Here is a 17,892-nt window from a genome sequence, read left to right as displayed (position 1 = left end):
CCCATTGTCAGCCCATTATTCAAGAGATAATGCTGCCTCTTTGTCACCTCATTTGTGGTTTTATAATTCTTTTATCTCTTCACTTAACGCAATCCAATTTCCCCCAAAGAAATTGGTATAAACAGAAAAGTTTGCAGAGTTTAAGAATCTGGGGCTTAGTAGACAGAAATCCTAAAGGTCACTCAGGCATTTCTGATATCTGAAGATAAGAGAAGCATTTGCAGATAAGCAGGACACCTGATTTTTATTCATTAATTGGCCAACTGTCCTTGCAGTAAACAACCCCGCAGGGTCTGTCAGTCAGCGCTCTGTGAATGGGGTTAGACAGATGACCTCCTAAAGGCTTTTCAGTTACTTTCAATGTTAAAAGTCACGATAAAACATGCCGGGTCAATTAAGACAGTAGAGCTCTCCAAAGAATATTTGAAAACTTTATTTTCTTAAATGAGCACCAACACAGATTGGAAATATGACAGAAACAATGCACTTTTCTCTAATACTGAACCACTATGTACAAAAACAGGAAAAGGTGAAGACAAATTATTCGAAAATAATTATCTTTGTTATTGAAGCAAAGTGACCTGAAAAACGCCACAGGGGGGAAAAAAAAAGGATAGGGAAAATAACAAAACCCAAACCCAACAAATACAGTTTGTAAACACAAGCATAAATAGACAGATTCCGTATTTAAAGATGGTCTCTGCAGGTTGAAAAGGGAACCAACTCTCACTTTCACCAAAATGTTATATAAAAACATACAGGCAGATTGAATTTGGTGATGGGAATAGTTTATTTCTTCTTGGCTTTACCTTTCACTGCTGGCAGATTTCATGACTGTATTTTGCTTAGGAAAATGAAACATCTCTCTCCTCTACCTTGACCACTAGCATGTTTCCTCAAGCAAGGCAGACTCTGTTAAAATATGTTAAGTTGATTGTGTTTAAGATTTGATTTCCCAGCCTCTTCCTGAACCTGAGGCAGTATGGCCTTAAAATAAAATAAATTGTTTACTTACAAGGTATGTGTATTATTTTACCAATGTTCTTTCAACCCAAACCAGACACGGCTCCTACAACAACCGGAACCCTAGGGTATGTAAGGAACACACGCACATGTCAGTTAGAAACACACAGATTTCATTCCGTTTGACCTTCACAAACAATAGATTTCCTTCACCATCTGGGAAAGTTGAGCACACAAAGAAAAAGGAGCAAAGTGGCAATAGCTCCATGCTCAGAAAATCAAAATCCTCATGGTTTGTGCTGTTGGTCCACTCAGAAACAAAACAACCAGCAAGAAAGAGAAGCAAGCCTTATGTGCCCAAGGTGTAAACTGTAGGTATACTGTCCCCAGTAAAAAAGAAAACAGGAGGCACAGTCCAAAGTGCTTTTTACACTTACACACACACACACACACACTAAAAACAAGATCCCGATTTGTTGGAAACTCTTCCAAAAAGAGGAATCACTAAGCTGTAACTATATCTGATTTTATTTTATTTTTTTCTTAGCCAATATTGGTGCAAAAAACTATTTCAATTCTCAACCTGGTAATGAAACTGCAGAGTCTGCTCCATGGGTTGCGGGGGGGGGGGGTGGTGGAGCAGAGAGGCATTGCTTTATTCCCTCTGTCCAGACAAAAGTGATACAGATCTTTTTTTAAAAAAGAGTATATTGGTGATCACTTGTTTCCCTTAATATATACTTCAAGAAATGCAGAGGAAACCATAGAATTTAAAAATGAAAATAAAAAGTGCTCTCAGGGGATCTGAGAAAACAGCACCAAATATATTATTTAAAAAATTAAATATTATTTACAAAAGTATATTTCACAAGCAACTTTTTTTCCATATATATATCCACTTGAAAATCTTTTTCTAAAGGGGACACCTCTTTTTCACACACTGACCCACCTGCCAAGATTTATCCCATCTCCATGATCTTGCTCTCTCGGAGTTGGGGCAGCACTCAGTCAGGCCCAGCTGACCATTGGGGCCATCAAGTCTGGCTGTATTTGATTCATGTCAAATCAATCCATCACAGCCTGAGACTAACATCCTGGGGTCTCGGTGTATCCAGGGCCACCAAGGCCACACGACCTAGGACAGCAAGGGGAGATGGACCTAGAGGGTTGGCCAGCTGGATTTCAGTTGCAAAGAAGGCAGCTGCTGGCTGAGGTATAGAACGTCATGCCTTTCCCTTCCTCACTTCGCCCTTTCCCCTGCCCTACTCCCTGCACCCTGCCGAGGCTTTACCGTCAAACTCCAATTCCCTGAACCTGCCAGGGGTGAATGGATGAGGTCTTTGGTTATGCTCTGAGTCAATAATTTGGTGAGGAAATTAAAGAACGAACTGACTGAGGCCATGAGTTGATGTGTCTCCATCACTCAGCTGCGGTCTCTCCAATACTGCTTGACGTTAGGTAGACAAACCATGAGTGGAGCTGAAGTTGTAAGAAGCACTTTTGGTTTCATTGACACAAAGGGAAAGCCTAATGAGTTTTTTCCCCCTGTAGTTATGGAAAAACCAACATTCTACTCAGATCTTTTGCACCAAGTATGGTGCCACACATTCACTGGATGCTCAATGGGTAAGAATTGGAAAACCAAAAACAAAACCAGAACCTGGATCTAACTGGAGCCTGCTCTGATCCATGCAACAGCCAGAGGCCTCATCCCCAAGAAGAACAGTGGCACATCGGTCCCCTCTGCCCCTTGAAAATTCTAGGACACCTCGTGTCTGGTTTCTATGTCACCACATTCCATTTTCAGTATCAAAGACAAAACCTCTACCCATGCTTAATCCCCATTTTCTTTCTACGTTAAGGAGTATCAACAGCCAGGATATTCCCTGAGCAAAGGTGCTAATCAAAATCTCTACGTGAAGGCCACTACCTTCAGCACAGACAGAAAGGGGGATCTATGGTTTTTGTGCTGGCGAGCCAGTTTAGGAATGTGAAAGTCGAAAATTTTTTCATGGAGATCTTGGCCTTGGGAGCCAGAAGAACTTTTTCTTTGGGAGTGGAAATGAAATACTTCTTCTGAACCTCAGTCTGCTTTTTAGTAATGTGGGGAGAACTTAATTTCCCAGGGTTGCTGAAGTACCAAAAAATGTGGGTTAAAAGCCTCTGGGAACAAGATTCAATTTCTAAGAATCCTTTTGTGTCACAGAAGCTGTCTACTGCTAAGCCTGGAGCCACCCAGCTTCCTGTCAATCCTGCCTCAGTCACCCTCCAGGGCAGGACCACGCCTGGCTCCTAGCTCCGGTGCCCCTTCTGCAATCAGACCACAGCAACATGAAAAGGCATTTCCACCATGGACTCAGTCCCTACGGGAATTTGTCAGAATTCTGGAAATGTCCCTCACTGTCTGCTTAAATCCTGATGAATCAATTTTACAGATATTGTCTCTACGAACTCACTCTTCTGTGACTTTTAAGGTGAATGTTCCTATAGGATCAGCCTACTTAGAGAATGAGATGCTGAGAATTACCTAACATAACCTGCACATATCTTAACATTAATTACATTTTCGGTCTAAGCAATAAAATTAACTCGGTTAAATGACTTTGGTCGTGCACAGTGTACTACTGGCTTAGCTGTTGGTAGAATACACTGCACAGTGTTGGTTAACTGTAACAAACTCCTTTCTCTCAGGAGACTTAGGAAGGATTTGTTCTCCATTTCCTTAATATAAAGAACTTTGGTTTGGGCTGCGAGATGGGAGGCAGAGGCTAATATTGGAATTTGTAACTTGATGTTGGCTATCACACCCAGGCCCTTCCCACAAATGGACCACTCTGACAATTTCTCTCCACACAAAGCAGTCAAGTCTGAGAACAGCTCCAGGGGCATGAGGAATCTCATGGCCAGGTTATCACTCAGCTCAAAGCCTTGGGACTTTGTTTTCCACAAGTCTACAGGGATACAACTGGAGAAAAACACCCAAAACTCTATGTACAAAGAATTGCTGATCTCACCGAAGCCACTGCATACCAAAGGGGAAAGATGCACTAACCTGTCATGGTTCAAATCTAAACTATTCCCAGCATTGCCCCACCGCACCCCCCTCCTTGCCACAAGGTTCTTCTCTTACTAAGGGTCAGGAAAAAAGGTTAGATAGTCAGAATTGCTAACTGGTTCTACTTTTTATTGTTTCTGGCACAGTATCTGAGCCATTTCTGAAGGAGCTCCCAAACTACCGCCCCCACTTTGTTCCCTGTCCTCCTCAGTTACTGATTTTACTTGGTTGGTGGCCAAAGCCTTTGGGATATTTCGATCTTGCATCCATTGCAAATGGCAGTCCCCCGCTTCTTACCTACAGTGACTAAAGAGGCAAAGATGACCCGACGGGCAGTGAGGCATCGGGAGTTATCAAAACCACCTGGGCTTTTCACTCTCTGCTTCCACGACACCCCCAACTCAACCCAGGAGAACCAGGCCCCTGATCCGCTGGAGTTAGGGCCAGTTCCTGGGCTCACATGCTAACCCGGCACTGTCGGTGTCAGGAACAGAAGCTTCTGATCAGAGAGAATGCAGTCATGAGGTATTTTTTTTTTCTCTTTGTCCTTTTAGACAAGTCGATTATTTCAAGCCTAAGTTACCAGGACTCCGGGAGCAGCACAATTTTGTTCCTACCTCTAACGGCCCATCCCCTGCCCACCCCTGGTACCCTCAAGGCTCTGTCCTTCCCCTCTTCCTCATACCCCTGTGCTGTGCCACTGCTCTCCCGACAAGAGGCCATCAGGCAGCTCTTCTATAGGCCCTAGGGCCCTGATCAAGGTGGGCTGCCGCCATGCGGCAGTTATCTGTTCCTTTTGTTGTTTTGTTTTCAGCCAACACTAGAACAGAGAGAGAAGCCAGGATCAACTCACAAACAGATACAAAGCAAAGAGACAGAGAGACAAAGACTTAGAGGCCGGTCACCAGAAAGACGGTGTCAGGGTGGGAGAATGCCCCAGATGGCAAGGCCCCTAAATGGATGGAACCAAGTGTTCAGTCACTCTCTCACGCTTGGGTAGAATGTTCGGTTGGATGGCGTTCACGTGGACACTGGGTTAGGTGGATACCCTCCGATCAGTCCCAGCCATTGTCCTTGATCATGTGTGCTAGCTCAATGATGTATTTGCCTTCTTTATATTTCTGGCTGCTTTCAAAGGCATGTTCCTAGGAGACAAAAAAGAAAAGACACCGAATGACCAAAGACAAGTAGGCGACTTGTAGCACCGGAGCAATCAGGACCAGCCTCACCCAGAATGAAAGCATTCTTGCCACTCGAACATGCCACTGAGCTCCAGTTCTGAGGCAGCACTGGGACTCTCTCAATATTTACAACCAAGTTTCAATATTTTGCAATTTAAGTATCTGAAACATTTTTCTCAGTATTTACCATAGAATTTCTTCAGGATCTCTCATCATTTAAGGCTTTGCCCAAATGTCACCACCTTGGCAAGGTCTTCCCCACCTAATCACTTCTACCCCTGAATTCTCTCTCCCCCCCCTTTCCTGCTTCATCCTTCTTCACGACATTTATCATTTTCAAACCCACAGTACAACCTGCACATCTACTGTAGCTACTGTCTCTCACCACAGTGACACAAATTTCATGGCAGGCAGAGGTCTTCATTAACGTTGTTCATTGCTGTATCCCTCAGAAGACTGCTTGCCAGATAATAGGTCTTCAGTAAGAAACTGCTGTGTGTGTGTGTGTGTGTGCGTGCGTGCACAATATCTGAGGGAACTTGGTTTGGGATGCTAACCAGGAATGCGCTCTATAGATGTATCCATCAAGTTTCTATGGCAGAACCCTCAACTGCACTTTGTTCCACTTAGAGAAAAGACACTCAGGGAGGGTACTAAGTATTGGGGAGCCAAATAGGTCTTTTTCTTGTTTATCTTGCTGTTTCTATGTCAAGTGTGTTAAGTCTGTTTTTCCTTCACTGCCTTTCTCCAGGGAGTAAGGAGCTCCACAGACTCCAGCCTGAAACCTGGCAGCCCTCAAGCCCCACCAGCTGCCAGGCCTCCAGAGAGAAAAATGCAACAGAAACCACCTGGCAGATAACCATCCTAAATTTATAACACTGTGGGTGGGCTTGCAGGCTAGTAAGCCACACAGGGGGATATTAAACAACAACAAAAAAAGCCCTGCACAGGTAGAGGCTCAAAGGGTATTTTATTCCCAGGCGTAGATGTATAAAAACATGTTGGTATATCGTATGAAAAGCATTGGTCATCACAGTCATTTGATGGTTGAGCTCGAGGTGCAGAAGCAGTAGACATCAGCTTTGTTTCCTAGCCTTCCAGCTCAGGAAGGGACCCAATCCTCCTGCCTCCTGTAACTTCTGGGCAACATTTGCATGTAATGCATCTTTAATTCCTAGAGCTCTGGGGATCTGGGACTCTGACCAAGGACTCACACTTGAGCCTCTCCCTGAGAGAGGAATCATTCCACAAAGTGGAGAGGGGAGGAGCGCTGAGAGAAAATGTGCAAACACATCACACACACACAATGTGGATTCAGCAGTCATTTCCCTGACACTTCATTATTCCTCAGTTCCGTGTGTGTGTGTGTGTGTGTGTGTGTGTGTGTGTGTATACAACAAAGGAATGTGGTTCGAGAATAAGACCTATTGTTCCATGGTAGTGTGTTCAGGATGGGGAAGAGGTAAAAAGAAAACTAGGAAAGTAAGAATATATCCCTATTAAACAACGACAAGAACAAAAAAGCCAAAAGGAAAAAAATTCAACAGCCCCCAAGCCACAGGACACTTGCAAAATGTCCTACCTGGACAGAACCTTAGATGTGGAGTCTGCAGAACATCCCAGACCAAACCCTGGCCCCAGAAGCATCACTTAACCACGTGCATTTACAAATGCAAACTTTTCGTTTACAAAACTGGGAGAATTATTAAAAATACTTCACAGGATTTCTGTGAGGGTCAGAAGAAATAATGGAATGACAGACTGGAGCACGGGCCTGGGACGTGAGAGGTAATCAATAAATATTTGGGGAAATGGAGGTTTTCCCACTGTCCTGTGCGTATCACTATGCTTGTCAAGCTGTTTTATCTATTTACCTGTAGTTTTCCTCCTTGATATCATGGCTATAAACAACTTCAAGGGCAGGTGATAGATCGCATTTACTTTTGTATCCAACACGAAGTCTTTTAATAAACCTTTGTCAAAGGACTGAATCATTTTACCTGAAGTAAGGAGCAAAACCAACCAACTCAGATTTACCTTCTGTCTGTAATCCTGTACATCTTCAATGGATTAAGACGACCAAGAGGTTGGAGAAACAGAAGAATAATCACAACCAGAACCGTGGCCCCCAGATCACCCAGAGGAGGCCGCCGGCCATCCAGGGGAGAAGAGCCAAGGCCAGGTTTCCCACACGCAGCAATCAGGGCAACCCCAGGGAACTGTAACCATCTTGGCATCGTGAAACATGCCGTCCAGGGTTTCTTTCTAATTCTGAACATTTCAAGGGAGACGTGAAAGACAGGATGTAAAGGCAATGCTGCTCCATGGCAGACTCTCCCTGTGGTAGTGAAGATTTGCACATTTTTAAACTTTGGTTAAATGGAATCATGTTTTTGTTTTTGATAGAGATGGACAGGGAGAGAGAGAGCACAAGCAGGGGGAATGTGACAGAGAGAAGCAGTTTTCCTGCTGAGCAAGGACTGGATCCCAGGACCCTGGGATCGTGACCTGAGCCGAAGGTAGACGCTTAATGACCGAGCCACCCAGGCGCCCCTGGAATCATACTCGTATGTCGGGCTTCTTTTGCTCAACATCTCTTTTATTTAAATAGACTTCTTCATATTTTTAGAGCACTTTTAGGTTCACAGCAAAAGGGAGCAGAAGGCAAGGAGGTTCCCCTGCACTCCCTGCTCCCACATAATGGGCAGCCTCCCCCATTCCAGCCTCCCGCAGAGTGGCATCTTTGTCATAATCAACAAACCTACACTGACACATCATTATCACTCTGTGGGCAGTTCTGACAACTCCTCCAGGCTCTTCCCAAGCTAACTAAAAGCTACCTAACCACAGATCATCTGAGCCAGCCCCACACTGGCCCTGGGCAACTGATGGGACAGGGAATTTACAGCATTTACATGGATTAAACTGTCCTCTCAGAGATGGGAAGACTCAATATCCCTACCATGGCTGGGCAGAAGAAAGCACGTGAAGATATCTGCCAGTAATTAATGTATCTACCAGCAGTAACTACAGAAGTTTATTTTCACCGATCACCCGTACCTCCTCTCACCCTGACGAAGGACTGCTCACTCTAGGTGTCATGAAGACATTAAAAATACTTGTTGAGGGGCGCCTTGGTGGCTCAGTGGGTTAAGCCTCTGCCTTCGGCTCGGGTCATGATCTCAGGGTCCTGGGATCGAGCCCCGCATCGGGCTCTCTGCTCGGTGGGGAGCCTGCTTCCCCCTCTTCTCTGCCTGCCTCTCTGCCTACTTGTGATCTCTCTCTGTCAAAAAAAAAAAAAAATACTTGTTGAGTTAAACAGTGAAGGAGCAAATGTCCAGTAGGGAGATTCTAGCCATGACTATATCTAACAGTAAACATTAATTAATATGTTTGATGATGCTAGCACAGGGCCTAGGACCTGAGCAATGTTTGGGGGACATTTACCAGATGGGCTCTGCAGTGACATTCCCAAATACCTATATCCCAGTTTGGCCATGTAATGGCTAGAAAATATCAGATAGACCATTCACCTCCCTATGCCTCCATTTCCTCATTCATAAAATAGGGATTAAAATATGACCTACCTTCTAAGAATGCTGTGAAGAGTACATAAAATAATACAGGCCTGGAACACAGTAAGTTCCCACAGTAAGGGAAATGTTATGTGCTGTTGTTATTATTATTATTATTATTAATTAAATTGTAAAGGAGATGTGTGTGTGTATCTGCCCATCTCAGGGGCAGGTGCAAAGGAACGAGTAAGAGAACAGGACTGTCAGAGGAAAGGGAAGAATGCGTGTGACAGACAGGAGTGTGCCAGCAGCTGCTCTTTGGGTTCAGCTGCCTATTCCTGGACTAAGATAACCCCACAAGGCCACAAGAAGCCAGGAGAAGAAAGCAACCTTCCAGCACGAGGCTCTCAGCTACTCCCTTCACAGCCCTCTCGCCACCTGACCAGACTCCTCAGTACTCACGTATTTCCAGCCCAGAGTGGTTTTGCAGTTTTCACAGTAAATGTCTGCGACTGCGTGGAGTCCTGTTAGCAACACTCGCTCTTCTGCGGGCCCACAGCCCACATTAACTCTGTGCCAAGGGACGGAGAGAGAGAGAGAGAACGGGTAGTTAGTCACACACTAAGCCTTGGTCGTTCAAGCTGAGCTTGCGGTGAGAAAATAACTGAGCATGGATGCCTCAAGGGAAGCCAACGCTGAGAAGGGCGTTGTTTATGACCAAACGTGGTAACAGCTCCTAAAATGTAGCGACGTGGAAACATCTCCATTGAAATGCATTTGGGATCTGCTAGTTCTGATTCAGTGTGTCTACCAAAAAAAAAAAAAAAAAGTCTTTATGGTTGAGACTTTGCTTGGAATGTTTCTACTAATCCTAACCTTGTGACCTAAGGGGACTAAGTGATGGCCACACTGTGAAGACCAAAGCCAGGAGCATGGGTCCTCAGCTCAGAGCTCACTGATGACTGAACAGAGCTGAAGATGTCGAATGTGACATCTGCACGGTCTTGTCCCTGATTGCAAGGACGAACGAGCCCTGTATTATCTCCAGCTGAGCATGCGAGACTGCCGTTCCCCCAGTTCACCACACTTGTGTGAGCTTCACCTTCCTCTCCCAGGTAGGAAGCTAGAAATGACCTGCCCCACAGAGACGGAGCGCCCTCTAGGCCGAGTGCAGTGGGGAGGCTCTTCACTGCCCAAACCTTTTCCTCCAGTCCCAGCTCCCGCAGCGGATCTCCATGTCTTCTGTTCGACCTCCTCTCTTCCCGGATGACTCATCTTAGACCTGGTTCTTTTTTTTTTTTTTTTTTTTTTTTTTTTTTAAATATTTTATTTATTTATTTGACAGAGAGAGATCACAAGTAGGCAGAGAGGCAGGCAGAGAGAGAGAGAGGGGAGGAAGCAGGCTCCCTGCTGAGCAGAGAGCCCGATGCGGGACTCGATCCCAGGACCCTGAGATCATGACCTGAGCCGAAGGCAGCGGCTTAACCCACTGAGCCACCCAGGCGCCCTAGACCTGGTTCTGAAGCCTCCATGATGAGGCCCTCGGAGGCACTTCAACTTCTTCCCTATGAGCCTAGAGCCCTCTGATGTGCCTACTGTGGGTAGTAAGTGTGCTATTTTTAGCCGAAGATGCTGCACCCCCCCAAAATTCCCCAAAGATAACTGGCTACCTACTGTGGAGAGTAATGTTTCGTAGAGCTTTTATCATGGCAGAGGGAGGCAAGGACCATTGTTTAATTATCATTGAGCACTCCTCCCACCACCCTACAAAATTTGCACCAAACCATGGATGTACCAGAGACACTCACACTGAGTTAAAGAGGTATGCTCGTCCTTGACTTCCTTGGAACGACTGAAATGCAAGAAAACAAATCGAAAGTTAGAGATCCATTTCACCCACCCATTCAGGAAACCAGCCCCAAATCACAACAGTCATGACCTTCCAGGATTGACACAGAAAAAAAAAAAAAAAAAAAGGCTCTGAGGTGGCAGTTAGCATGGGGGAGGACAAGAGGAACCAATAAAGAGAGCTACAGAGCTTGGGCCAGCCCACACTTGGACTGTTTTCACCAGCCCAGGTGAGAAGAGAGAAAAACCAAACTCCACAATTACCATTAGACACTTCTTCCCTCCTGACACCATCAGTTTTACTAATCCACCCAGATCATTGACATTGGCCTTTGCTGGACCCACTTGATTCCAGGGATCTGTGCTGGCCACAGCTTTCCTCCCGTTGGTTAGGGAAATCAGTGCAAGCACCTTTGCTGGTCCTCTTGGTCCAACCCTGAGAAGATGGCAAAGAATCCCCAAGGCAAGAAGGAATACGCCACCAAACCTGTACTTCTCACCTGCTATAAATCCTAACTGCCCTAAGAGTAAAAATCCTCCCAACTGGGAGCATGGGAGCTCTCCTTTCGAGGTGTAAGCAACTTGATCTCTAGATCACAGGAATGCTCATTAAGCAGCAATCCCATTTTAAATTCTAACTTAAATATGAGCTGCTCTCTTCCGGCTGAAGGGTGGCAGGGAATAGGAGAAACGTGAGCCAGACCTTACCATGCAGTCTGGCATCTACTTCCATTAACACAGGCCCTCGCCGTGTTTCTCTCCTCTGGTTACACTGAAATGTCTGGCTGACATGAACCATCCGTGTTCTGCACCACTGCCTGCATTTTTAATGTGGTCTGACAATCGTACTCTGAATCCAACCTCCTAGGCTTCTCAGAAAACCACTCTAAAAACAAACAAATAAGGGACTCTCCCATGACCTCTATTACTCCGTGGCTGGAGAAATCCAGTGGTGACTGGTTAACAGAGCACCAGAGGGTAGGAGAGAACCAGACAGGGCACAGATCACTGCACACCAGACAGCCACTGTCAGAAATACAGGACTTTAGGGATCAGTGCCACCCGCCAGAACCAAAGGCAACATTTCTGGCCTGTGGAAAAACTGCCCTTGGGGCAGCTGGATTGTTGGTTGCCCCTGACATGCAAATGCACCAGAGGCTGTGCTCCCAGGTGTAGCTCCAAAAAGCGAGCAGATGTTCCCCTAGCTGTCGCTCAGACCTAAACCAGCTCCTTCCTTTGGGTTTTGAAACATTCCTGGGGAACAGAAGAACTCCCAAGCTAGCATGAAGCAGGCATAAAAACCTGGAGGTCTATGCTAGGTGTTTGGAAGAGACGGTATCCCAGTGACACAGACTATGGATTGAGACCACCTGTTAGACACCCAAGCACTGGCAGGGAAGCAAAGCCTCACCGTCTGGCCCCACCAACCTCTGCAGTCTCTTCTCTCGCTAAAGCGTCCTTTGCTCTAGTCAGGCTGAACCACACACAGTTCCTGGAACTTGCATTTCACCCGTCTGGCCACAATGTTCCCTCAGAAGGGGGGCGCTCTTCCACCTGACCAATGCTAAGCCGGCTTTGGCTCAGCTTCCTCTCTTTCGTAAGGCTTTCCCTGCCCTCCCCCGGAAGAGGCACCCACTGGCACCTACGTTCAGAACTCCTCCTGTTCCCCGTCTGTTCCTCTTTCACAGCACTTAACATACTGGATCTAATTTATATGTTTATTTTCTAACTTCCTCACTAGATTGTGAGCTTCCTGAAAGTGTAGGCCAAGTCTTCACTCTCTCTGAACCCCTAGCACAGAGCACAGGAATCTGGCATACTGTAGGCATTTAAACTAAGTATTTACTCCACAGGTGAATTGCCGCTGATTTCCTTTGTTTCTGTAAGTGGCTTTACTGATGTGTAAGTGACGTTGTAAACCATACCTGTGTAAAGTGCACTATTTGTATCCACCTGTGAAAACATCACCGTGGCGGGGGGGGGGGGGGGGGGCTGGGTGGCTCAGTGGGTTAAGCCGCTGCCTTCAGCTCAGGTCATGATCTCAGGGTCCTGGGATCGAGTCCCACATCAGGCTCTCTGCTCAGCAGGGAACCTGATTCCCTCTCTCTCTCTCTGCCTGCCTCTCTGTCTACTGTCATCTCTCTCTGTCAAATAAATAAATAAAATCTTAGAAAAAAAAAAAAAGAAAACATCACCAGGGTCAAGACTGTCACACCCACAAGTTTCCGCTGTCCTTCGTACTGCCTTCCGTCCTCTCCTCACTCCTTTCCCACTCATCCACAGGCAGCCCCTGCTGTCACTGTCGCTTGCATTTTCCGCTTTTTTTTTTATATAAACAAAATCATACAGGATGCAGTGCTTTTTGTCTGACTTCCCTCACACAGCATAATTATTCCAAGATTCACCCATGTTGTCGCATTTTATCAAAAGCTAATTCCCTGGGGCACCTGGGTGGCGCCCTCACTTAAGCTTCTGACTCTTGGTTTCAACTCAGGACATGATCTTGGGTCGTGAGATCCAGCCCCGCGACGGGCTCCATGCTCAGCATGGAGTCTGCTTATCCCTCTCTCCCCCTCATCTCTCTTGTTCAAATAAATAAATACAATCTTAAAAAAAAATTCCCTTTTTATTGTTAAGAGTCATATCCCATTCTATGCATTTACTGTAGTTCCTTTTTATTTGGTTTGATTTTCATAAGTGATTTAGACTCATCAACCTCCCAAGTCCCCTTACAGCTCCAAAATTATATTCTCTTATGATTCCTGGTTCTACATTATGGATAATTGGGAGCACCATCTTCTAAGAAACATTTGTTATAAACTTCAAGTATGGAGCTTGGAAGCATGTGGTTATGGGAAAATAAATTCTAGAAGAAAGCAGACAGGAAGATGACCACACAAAGTAACACACCTCTATTCTTTGTAAGAGGACAAGGCATTTATTTCCCCAACAAACACAGATCATCTACTATACCTAGAGACCATCAGGAATGCAGGGAGAGAAGCAGCACTTGTAAGAGTTCCCAGGGTAGAGGTATCCCCAGAAGGTATATAAGACAATCGGAGTAGGGGGGAAAAACCCCCAAAATTTTAATCTACTTTGATCTTTTTATATTTTTATCTCAAAAAAAAAAAAAAAAAAAGTTTCAGGGGCGCCTGGGTGGCTCAGCCCTTAAGTATCGGCCTTTGGCTCAGGTCATGATCCCAGGGTCTTGGGATCCAGCCATGCATCGGGCTCCCTGCTCAGTGGGAAGCCTGTGTCTCCCTCTCCCATGACCCTGCTTGTGTTCCTCCTTTTCTCAAGGTGCCTCTCTCTGTCAAATAAAGAAATAAAGAAATAAAATTAAAAAAAAAAAAACTTTCACTGAACAGTCATAGAGCTTTGCCACTGGGATTTTCCCTGGGCTACTGCCATGTGTGCACAGGTATCTAGAAGGAAGTGTGGGGCTCTCACTGTATGTGTGTGTGGCATGACAGTGGTACCCTTCAGTCTTTGCTTTCAGCATATTGTGAATACTGCTGTTTTTTGTGTAAAAGGATGTCAGTAATGAGACTAATCTTAAAAAAAATAAAAAACAAAAAAACAAAAAAACCCCAACAGACAAAAACGGGATACTTGGGGTTCCTAGGTGGCTCAGTCAGCTGTGCGTTTTGGCTCCAGTCCTGAGATCGAGCCCCCTATTAACCCCTGTGTTCAGCAGGGAGTCTGTCTGAAGATTCTCCCTCTCCCTCTTCCTTTTCCCCCTCTTCATTATCTCTCTCTCTCTAAAATAAGTAAATAAAATCTTAAAAAACAGGATATTTAAACAGTAGGATCCCTGCAATTTTCTGTATAGAATAGCATACCACAAAGAGGTTCACTTATATCAAAGTACTTAAAAATGTTAAAAAGTCATACATTTTTCTTCTGTAAAAAGATGAACATTCCAAACTCCCTGACCTTTGCTGTAAAAAGTAGCTGACAATACTATGGTACTCTTACTCTGCAATATTTTCCAAAGAATAAACCCACAAAAATCTGTCCCTTCAAAGTATAGGTGATATTTTAATAGGAAATGGGAATATAATTTCTTTTCAAAAAGTACTTATGCTATGGAGAAAACTGGTATCTGGCAATGTATCTATTTTATATGATCTCTGTATTTTAGAACTGGTATGACTGTACAAAAAATTGATCAAAATGAATGATATTTAGAAGATAATGCAGGTGGAAATCTGTGTTCGAAAAGATTTCTTAGATCCTGCCCCATAAATATTTTATAAAAGAAAAATACTGTTAAATTCAATGTCATCAAAATTTCAAACCTGAGAAAAGTTAAGCCACAGACTGGGAAAAAATACCCAGAAATCACATCTACGACAAAGCACTTGTACCTAAAATATACAAGGAACTCTCAAAATTCAACAATAAGAAACAAAACCCCCAATTTTAAAATAAGCAAAAGTAGCTCTCTGCTCCTAACCCATTCAACAGTCATCAGAATATTCTGGTATAGTGCCACCCACATCCCCAAGACACAATGGTGAAGGTCAGAGTAAACAGCAAAATTGGTCATACTGGGCGCCTGGTCAGCAGGGCTGCTTTCAACGCTGGCAAAGTGGATATACTGTTGCCATCAGTGACACCTTCATAGGTCTCAACTACATGGTCTCCCTGTTCCAGTCGGATTCCACCCACAGCAAATTCAACAGCACACTCAAGGCTCAGAATAAGAAACGTCGTGAATGGGAAGTTCATCTCCATCTTCCAAGAACAAGATCCTGCCAACATCAAATGGGGTGATGTTGGTGTTGAGTATGCTGTAGAGTCCAGTCCACGGGGTTCTTTGCTACCCCGTTGAAGGGTGGGGCCAAAAGGGTCACCATCTCTGCCCCTTTCTGCTGATGCCTCATGTTTCTGGCGGGCATGAACCATGAGAAGTATGACAACCTCCTCAAGATGGTCAGCAATGCCTCCTGCACCACCAACTGCTGGCCCCTCTGGCTAAGGTCACCCATGACAACTCGGTGTCATGGAGGGACTCATGACCACAGTGCATGCCATCATTGCCAACCGAAGACTGTGGACAGCCCTTCTGGGAAGCTGTGGTATGATGGCTGAGGGGCGGCCCAAAATATCATTCCTCCTTCTACTGGCACCATCAAGGTAGTCAAGGTCATCCCTGTGCTGAATGAGAAGCTCAATGGCATGGACTTCCTGTCCCCATCTGCAATGTCAGTCATGGAACTGACCTGCTTCCTGGAGAAAGCTGCCGAACATGATGACATCAAGAAGATGGTGAAACAGGCATCAGGGGCCCCCGCAAGGGCATTCTAGGCTAAAGTTGAGAACCAGGTTGCCTCCTGAGACCTTAACAGTGATACCCACTCTTACACCTTTGATAATGGGGCTGGCATTCTCCCTAATGACCACAGTGTCAAACTCATTTCCTGGTATGACAGTGAATTTGGCTACAGAAACCAGCTGGTGGACTTTACGGTCCATATGGCCTCCAAGGAGTAAAAGCCCCCTGGATCACCAGCACCAGGGAGAGCAAGAGAAGAGACAGAAAGGCCCTCAGCTGCTGGGGAGTCCTTGCCCCAACTCACCACTGGCACAATGAGAAGCTCATGACCTCTAGGCAGTTTCCACACAAGAACCCCAAAGAAAGAGAGGGACTCAGGGAGCCCCTCAATCATCAATAAAGTGTATCACCAATAAAGTGTACTGTACCCAGCAAAAAAAAAAAAAAAAAAAAAAAAAAAAAAAACCCTCAAAAAATTTTTAAATAAAGAATAAAATGAGCCAAAGATTTGAACAGACTTCACCAAAGATAAACAGATGGTAAACAGTCACATGAAAAGATGTTCAGCATCACCAGTCACTGGGGTAAGTGCAAATTAAAATCACAATGAGATACCACCCCTCATACTGGTCAGAATGGTTAAAATTAACAAGTCAAGAAACAACAAATGTTGGCGAGGATGCGGAGAAAGGGGAACCCTCCTACACTGTCGGTGGGAATACAAGCTGGTGTAGCCACTCTGGAACACAGCATGGAGGTTCCTCGAAAAGTTGAAAATAGAGCTGCCCTATGAGCCAGCAATTGCATTATTAGGGATTTACCCCAAAGATACAAATGTAGTGATCTAAAGGGGCACCAGCACCCCAAAGTTTATTGCAGCAATGTCCACAGTAGCCCAACTATGCAAAGAGCCCAGATGTCCATAGACAGATGAATGGATAAAGAAGATGTGGTATACATATACAATGGAATACTATGCAGCCACCAAAAGAATGAAATCTTGCCACTTGTAACGATGCAGATGGAACTACAGATGGTATTATGCTAAGCGAAATGATCAGTTAGAGAAAGACAATTATCATAGGATATCACTCATATATGGAATTTAAGAAACAAAACAGAGGATCATAGGGGAAGGGAGGGAAAAATAAAACAAGATGAAATCAGAGAGGGAGACAAATCACAGACTCTTAATCACAGGAAACAGACTGAGGGTTGCTGGAGGGGAGGAAGTGGGGAATGGGGGAACGGGGTAACTGGGTGATGGACATTAAGGAGGGCATGTAAGGTAATGAGCACTGGGTGTTATAGAAGACTGATGACAAAACCAAAAAACTCTGGAATAATGAGATTCTGAGAACTTCCAGGTTAGTGAACACATCGTAGCGCTCAGTGAGTGACATGCCCTGAAAGGGCATGAAAAGTTCCACCCTCAACCTTTGCTCTCTGTTTGACCACCATTTGGCAATTCCTGAGTTGTATCCTTTATAATAAAATGATAGTCCTAAGTTAAAAGAAAAACAAAAAACAAAAGACACACAATGAGAGATCACGACACACCTATTAGAATGGTTCAATTTTTTAAGTTGACAAAACCAAGTCAAGAATGTGTAGCAACTGGAACTCTCTCATACACTACAAAACAGCATAGCCACTTTGGACAACAGTTTGGTGGTTTCATTTATCCAAGTTAAATGAAAACCTATATTTCAGCAAAGACCTGCAGGAGAAGGTTTTTGGAGCAACTTTATTCTTAATTGTCCAAAACTGGAAACAATCTAAATGTCTCTCGGTTGGTGAACAGATAAAATGCCCATATAACCATAGTCTGCAATACAAGGAACCAACTGCTGATACACATACCAACATGAACGAATCTGAAATGCACTGGGCTATGGTAAGTGGTTGCCAAAGGTTACAGCTAGGGGGAGAGTTTGACTACAAGGAGTAAGGGGGAGACAGAATCACTATCTTCATTATGGGGGTGGTTATAAGACCAAGTGTTTATCACGTATGAGGACTGTATACCAAAGAGTGAATTTTACT

At 44.8% G+C, this 17,892-nt stretch overlaps 1 protein-coding gene and 1 pseudogene across 3 annotated transcripts in view; one reads left to right on the top strand and one right to left on the bottom strand.

Annotated features, from left to right (window-relative positions):
• Positions 1–417: 417 nt before the first annotated feature.
• YPEL2 (yippee like 2) overlaps positions 418–17,892 on the bottom strand; it is a 64,965-nt gene continuing 47,490 nt past the window's right edge. For all 3 annotated transcript variants that reach the window (XM_045070340.1, XM_013053644.2, XM_004747269.3), the window contains 3 exons: positions 10,523–10,566; positions 9,177–9,285; positions 418–5,163 (listed from right to left, as the gene is read on the bottom strand). In XM_045070340.1, coding sequence (XP_044926275.1) covers positions 5,074–5,163; positions 9,177–9,285; positions 10,523–10,566 — 243 coding nt within the window. In that variant the 3' untranslated portion in view covers positions 418–5,073. The remainder of the gene's footprint in view (positions 5,164–9,176; positions 9,286–10,522; positions 10,567–17,892) is intronic.
• LOC123389198 lies at positions 15,082–16,250 on the top strand (annotated as a pseudogene).

Source organism: Mustela putorius, unplaced genomic scaffold, assembly GCF_011764305.1.
Source record: "Mustela putorius furo isolate JIRA1106 unplaced genomic scaffold, ASM1176430v1.1 tig00003962_pilon_pilon_pilon, whole genome shotgun sequence".
Classification (NCBI taxonomy): Eukaryota; Metazoa; Chordata; class Mammalia; order Carnivora; family Mustelidae; genus Mustela; species Mustela putorius.
The sequence above is the reverse complement of the archived record's forward strand: the minus strand, read 5'-3'. Positions and strand labels throughout refer to the sequence as shown.